The 7295-nt window shown below is 46.6% G+C and overlaps 1 protein-coding gene across 1 annotated transcript in view; it reads right to left on the bottom strand.

Annotated features, from left to right (window-relative positions):
• The window catches only part of kcnh6a (potassium voltage-gated channel, subfamily H (eag-related), member 6a), a 70399-nt gene extending 69419 nt beyond the window's left edge, over nt 1-980 (bottom strand). The window contains exon 1 of the mRNA XM_028818391.2: nt 702-980. Within this exon, the coding sequence (XP_028674224.2) occupies nt 702-777 (76 nt within the window). The 5' untranslated portion in view covers nt 778-980. The remainder of the gene's footprint in view (nt 1-701) is intronic.
• Nucleotides 981-7295: the final 6315 nt, after the last annotated feature.

Genomic DNA, 7295 nt, shown 5'->3' on the forward strand with positions numbered 1-7295 from the left:
AGGGCCCTGCCACCAAGGAGTTTTTTTGACCACCTCGGTGACCTCAGTCCCATTATTATTATTATCAGTGTGCTCTGTGGTCCTGCCTTGAAGCTGAAGCCCTCAGGTTTGGCCCCATGACCCTGAACTGAATTCAACCCGACGGCGTATCGTTGAAATCAAAGCGCCAGTGAGTTACTACACGGGACCCTGCTGTACCGGCCAACCGTCCACCACTCGGACAGTTTCCGGTGGACTCCGACAAAATCGACAGCGAAGGCGTCATCGTGGAGAGCGAACATTCGCAGATGTCGAAGGGATCGCAATCGAAGCACAGAAGTAAAAAACCGAGGCGCTTGATTAAAATGGCATTTGTAGAAGCCGCGGCTTTGGAGCAAAGCTTACAGCCAACTAACAGCCCGCGACGCGACGACACAGCAGAAAGCGGCCGCCTCGCCGAGTGAACAGGTGGACGAGACGCAGCAGACCGGAGGCGCTGCTCTTTGCTTTTCTTTCTTTCTTTTTTTTGTTCTTACAGTCTCTCTATTTCGGTCACTTCAGACGCGCCGGACGTGTCCATTTTCTGTAAGTCCTGGAAGTGTGCGCCGTGTCAGCCGCTCCGGTCTTTGCCCGCTCGCCCGCCACCCAGCCTGCCAGCCTGCCAGCCTCCCTCTCAGTCACGGGCTTCACAACACACACAATAAAAGCAAGCGCGCACTCACTTTGCCCCTCGAACTTGCGGATGATGGTGTCCAGGTAAGTGTTCTGGGGTGCAACGTGGCCCCGTCTCACCGGCATCTTCTCGTCGGCGCTGCTGCTGCTTCTGTTTCGCCTTCAGTCCTTGCGCGCGGGCTCCTCGGGTGACATTCAGGCGAGCGCCTCGCAAACTCGCCATCCACGGGACCTTAATTATAGCGCATCAGCTGACAGCGCCGTTGCCTTGGCGACGCCAAAACGCCGTCGTTTCGTAGCATCCGCGACCCGCTAAAGACAAAGGGATAAAGGAAAAAAAAAAAAGGGGGCACAAGTCTGGTGTCTGGAGAGAGAGAGAGAGAAGTGCGCTCAGTGCCAGGGCGACCACTGGCAGCTCTCCTCAGGGTACAGCGTGGGGCCGGCGGAGGCTGTCATCGCGGTCTGGTGTCAAATGAGACTCAGGGTGACTTCCCGCCAGCGTCTGCGAACACTAACCGGGGGGAAGGGGGGGGGGGGGGGGGGGGATTGGGTTTAGGAGACCGTTGCGGTTTGGCTGGGCACTAGACTGGCGCCTTCACACCAGAGAGGGCACCAGAGGGGGTGCAGAGAGCTGCGTGAGCTGCCCATCCACAGAGGGAACCCAGCGGCTGCTGCTGATGAGGCAGGACTGGGCAGTAAGAGCGCTGCCATTAATTTAACAGGATGGAGACTTTGAAGGATCTGATTACCCTGCTGAGTCCTGGCAGTCCTACCTTGAGGCATCTGGCTCCACATCTGCATTCGACCTCCTTCAGTTCAAACTGATAAGCGGAGGCACATCTGGCAAAGGCTATCAGGCCGTCTGTGCTAACAATTTACTAAACGACATGGTGGCGCTCAGTTTAGTACCCTAATGCAGAACACATCGGCAAGAATCCTAAAGAAATCTATCTATCTATCTATCTATCTATCTATCTATCTATCTATCTATCTATCTATCTATCTATCTATCTATCTATAATATAGTGCCTTTCATTTCTAATCTATCTATCTATCTATAATATAGTGCCTTTCATTTCTATCTATCTATCTATCTATCTATCTATCTATCTATCTATCTATCTATCTATCTATTACAGTATACAGTATAGTGCCTTTCCTATCTATCTATCTATCTATCTATCTATCTATCTATCTATCTATCTATCTATCTATCTATCTATCTATCTATTATACAGTATAGTGCCTTTCCTATCATTCTATCTATAATATAGTGCCTTTCATTTCTAATCTATCTATCTATCTATAATATAGTGCCTTTCATTTCTATCTATCTATCTATCTATCTATCTATCTATCTATCTATCTATCTATCTATCTATCTATTATACAGTATAGTTCCTTTCCTATCATTCTATCTATAATATAGTGCCTTTCATTTCTATCTATCTATCTATCTATCTATCTATCTATCTATCTATCTATCTATCTATCTATCTATCTATAATATAGTGCCTTTTATTTCTAATCTATCTATCTATCTATAATATAGTGCCTTTCATATCTATCTATCTATCTATCTATCTATAATATAGTGCCTTTCATTTCTATCTATCTATCTATCTATCTATCTATCTATCTATCTATCTATCTATCTATCTATCTATCTATTACAGTATACAGTATAGTGCCTTTCCTATCTATCTATCTATCTATCTATCTATCTATCTATCTATCTATCTATCTATCTATCTATCTATCTATTATACAGTATAGTGCCTTTCCTATCATTCTATCTATAATATAGTGCCTTTCATTTCTAATCTATCTATCTATCTATAATATAGTGCCTTTTATTTCTAATCTATCTATCTATCTATAATATAGTGCCTTTCATATCTATCTATCTATCTATCTATCTATAATATAGTGCCTTTCATTTCTATCTATCTATCTATCTATCTATCTATCTATCTATCTATCTATCTATCTATCTATCTATCTATCTATTACAGTATACAGTATAGTGCCTTTCCTATCTATCTATCTATCTATCTATCTATCTATCTATCTATCTATCTATCTATCTATCTGTCAGTACAGACACATGCTTGCTAGAACAGGAGACTGAGGTCTAGATAAGCAGTATTTCCAGAATGGACGGATGGACAGACTTTGTCCAGTTCAGGGTCAGCAGGCTATCCCAGCAGTATCAGGTTTAAGGTTGGACCAACTTCTGGAGCAGTGCCAGGCCTTCACAGGGCCCATCACTCACACACAGACTTTGAATTGGCCAATACGCCTCACACACTTGTCTTTGGGAAGTAGAGATTGGAGTCAATGGTGGTAAACAAATTGTTCAAAGTAAATATTCGTAGAAATCTGCTACTGTATTGTGTTTGTCTGAATCCCGTATTCAGACTCGACTCCACCCGTACACTACGGGGTACGGCAGAGAACATTAATCAGGACCTAACACCTGATCGAGAATGTCACATTAAACTGAACTCCCAATACGTTACGTTAAGTTCACCGTTCTTAGAACAACGAGCTTCCTCACTGACGGCGCTCCTTTGAACTTCGGTAGTTTGTGAACAACACGGCTGATCTCTCAGGTCACCTAAACATTTCAACGGCATTCTTAGAAAAAAACAGAAAAATGAACAGTGTTGAAATGTCTGCTGTGGCAGAATGAGAGCAGCAACAAGCGGTGGAATTAAATAACGAGTTTATTTAACGGCGAGAATGGGCTTCTCATTAAGAACCTGCTTGGAGTTTGAAGCCTCAGTTTTGCTGGTCACCTGTCGGCTCGTTTTACGTCTCCTTTCCATTTAATGAAGAAACAAATCAACTCAGAGGACTGACTCCTTAAAAACAGGGCTAATTAAAATGAAGGGAAAAGAAGTTAATGAGCAGTGAAAACCGATTAGGAAAAGGGTGAGAATGAAAACCTGCAGCCAGTGCGGCCCACCAGGCCTGGCGTTGGACACCCCTGTCTCAGAGGACTCAGCTCAGCGGGTCTCATGGCAGACTGGGTGGGGTGAGACTGAAGGGGCATCTCTTCTAGTAGATGGCAGACCACTCCACAGTTTAGGGGGGTCCTGTAACTGAAAGCTCGACCTCCAGCAGACCCCCATGACCTTGTGTTCGGATTCAAAATGGATGGAATGAATCCTGGGACGAGACTTTCTCAGAGAATTTCAGGTCCTGCGAGAAGAGACTTTGTGCCAAAGAGCTGTTGACAAGCCCCGCCCTCCTCTCAAACACTTAGGACCACGCCCACCGCCCAATCACGTCTCATTTCGTGCCAATGCTCTGGTCAGGCACAGTTCTCTGCGCTCTCAGCTCCAAGTGTGGTCGGAAATAAAAGACAAAGAGCAGAAGACAAAGTCGAACGTCGTGAAGAAGTTCAGTAAATAAAGGCTGGCGTGAAACACAGGCAGAGCAGGTTAGAGATCAGGAAAGTACTAAAATATGAAAGTCTCAAAAAACTGATAGGAAAGATCACATGAGCGCTAACACACGGAAATTATGACTCAGTGAAATAACAGAACAGCGTACAGAGATTGAATACATGGACACAGGTGATAGGACAGAAGTACGTAGATATTGTTCAGCTTTAAACTTTAAGTCGGTGACTTGTAGATCGTCTAATTCGTGTTGCCATCAGGGAAAAAGTAGTAAATGAAGAGGCGTATCCGCGAGAATTAAAAGATTTGTTGTTTGGTGAAAGTGAAATCCACATGCGGCAGAGACGTGAAGTGGCTGGGCACATAGGGCCCCGCCTGGGCGGGGTGGGCAAGCGAAGGTGAGCAGGGGGTGAAGCCCCCTAGTAATTTAATAAAAAATCGCACAAGTATTCGGAGCTTTTGCTTAGGCCGGGGTGTGTCCCATTCACTGATTTGTCATGAAGGTGGTTTTCTTCACTTTGTTTCTAATCCACCGGTTGCCATTCAATCGACCTGGCTGTGATTACGAAAGGCTCACAGCCGTCTAAAGAAGGTCCCCCAGGAGAGCAAGAGGCGAGCCACGAGATCGAAGGACTTGAGAGGATTGTGTCACGTCACAGATCTGGGGGCGGCCACAACAAGAAGACTCGACGGCACTGATGAGTCCCCAAGAGCACGACGGCCCGGTAAGGAGAGTTCAACATGTCCCCGTGCTCTGCGCTGATCTCTTTCATTAATCACAGGCTCAGTCGACACGGAGCTCATCAGGTAGAACTGCATTGTAGCAGAAGACACGACAGACAGAGACGACTGCTGCATGCTGTTGATTGGAATGGCGCGATTCACCAAAGTGAATGAGTAGAAAGCCTTGGGACACCTTTGAGACCGATGGACGGATGGGAGATAACGTCACCTGATCTTTCCAACGCAGCAATGAAAATGGCAGACTCTACACATCGGACCCCCACTCCCAAACTGGCTCCCTTCGACTGTTACGCAGTGTAAGCCGACATTAAACAACGCTGAGTTACTTCTCCTTACCGCCGTATCACTAAGGGAGGGGCAGCGCCTTTTTATTTTAGATCTAAATAGTTCTGGGTTATGTCACACGCCACAATTACAAATGAACTCATTCCCAGTCAGCCAGCGCCCCCTGCTGGACACAGGCCTCCATAATTCTTACATGGAATGTGTTTGGAACAACCACAACTCTTCCTTGAGGTAATCACAGAAGAAGATCCCTGGTAAGAAACCTGTGGTCAGTATGGAGAGAGGAGCAACCGTAAGAAGAACAACACCACAGTGTGCTGGGTTTATGGTCGGAGTGGTCCAAACAACCCGCTTGGAGGCACCTAAAGGCACCTCAGACTCGGGACTCAACGTGACTCTCTGGTCTGATGAAGCCAAGACCGAGCAGAGCTTGTCACCTGTGCAAAGTGGTGAAGCATGGTGGTGGCACCATCAGGGACTGGGAGGTCAAGGGAGAAGTGGAAGGAGTAAAGTACAGCAACGTCCTTAATAAGAACCTGGTCAGAGTGCTGGGGACCGCAGACGGGAGCAAAGACCACACGGGAGTGGCTTAGGGACAACTCTGGGAATGTCCTTACACCGCCCAGACTTGAACATCTCTGGAGAGACCCGAACACAGCCGGCCACTGACAGTCAGAGCTTGAGGGGGTCTGCAGATGAGAATGGCAGAAAGTCCACAGATCCCGGGGTACGGCTGGTGGCCTCAGACCCCAGGAGACTCCAATCACTGCCAAAGTGTTGAGTGGAGGAGCCGAGGACTCGTGAGAATGTGACATTTCAGTAGCTTATTGTCATTCTGGGGTATTGAGTGTCACATGACGAGGGGAACAAATGAACTGAAATGATTTGAGCATAAAGCTGCAGCCCGAAAAAAGGGAAGGGTGGGAATGTTGTGGCGGAGTGGAGGCTCTGAGGCTGGGGGTCTGCACTGGCAATCAGAAGGTCGCCGGTTCGAATCCCGTAAACGCCAATAGGGACTCTGCTCTGTTGGGCCCTTCAGTGAAGAGCGTAACCTGCAATTGCTGAGCGCTTTGAGTAGTGAGAAAAGCGCTATATAAATGCACAGGTTTATTAAAGCATTATTATTATTATTATTATTATTATTATTATGTCTCCTCAGTCCACTGTGAGTTATTGTCGAATGGAGTTATCTGATATCTCGTGTATTGTGATGACGTCTTCCTATCAATGACATACGAATTGCTTTGTTTCATTGCGTGTTTATGCGGTCTGAACGTTCGTGTCTGATATGAGCTCACCGGTAACGCGTTGCACTGCCGCCGTAAACTCGTGCGGACGCTCGGAGGCCATACTTGGTGAAGTGTGAGCTGCACAAAAATAAATGGAATTGAAGTGAATACCGCGGGGCATGCAGGCCTACTTAAAATTCCATGGATGAATCAAACTGCTGGAGGAGGCAGAACCTCCACACCCTGAAGTGATCCAACCTAACATCTCACAAGAGGCCCCGTCAAGGCTGAAGATTCGTGATTTCTGCACGGCCTACGCTCGCTGGAGCTCCGTCAGGACCGACTCTTTCAATGATGGTGGCACCCCAGTGACTGGCCGTGGCTCAGGCCTTCACATTCTCTTCCTCTTTGTTATTTTCTGGCACTGGCTGTTGGCGTCAGTGCCATCCGAGTGAAGCTACCCCTCGTGAGTGGGTCTCAAGACGAGTGAGGTGGCGAGGTCGACCCACTCGGCCCGTTCTTCATTGTCATTTACTTAACATTTGTGATGAGTACGCGGCTCGCTACTCGCTATGCGCCTATGATATCTAAACTGTTGGCAAACTTAATCTGTACATTGTTGTTTAGACACAGCGTAAAATTTGACGATATGCTTAGAAATAAAATTGAAAGAAAAATAAAAATGAAGTCACACGGCTTACAGATTCGTAGAGTACACGTCAAATGTCAATGATGTCAGGTCCAAGTGCCAGTACCCTCGCAGGCTTTCAGCAGCCACGTCATCATCAGCAATACTGTGAGTGTCAAGTTTGGCTCCGATGCTTTTCTCCACCGACATCAACATGAACGCCTCAAGCAAAGTAAGCGATTACAGGTAGGAAACAATCATTTACAACTCGATAATCAAACCGCTCATTTACAAAGGAATCCTTAACGATGAACTAGAAATGTTCTGTCTGTGACGGCCGGCCAGGAC

Source organism: Erpetoichthys calabaricus, chromosome 14 (assembly GCF_900747795.2).
Source record: "Erpetoichthys calabaricus chromosome 14, fErpCal1.3, whole genome shotgun sequence".
Classification (NCBI taxonomy): Eukaryota; Metazoa; Chordata; class Cladistia; order Polypteriformes; family Polypteridae; genus Erpetoichthys; species Erpetoichthys calabaricus.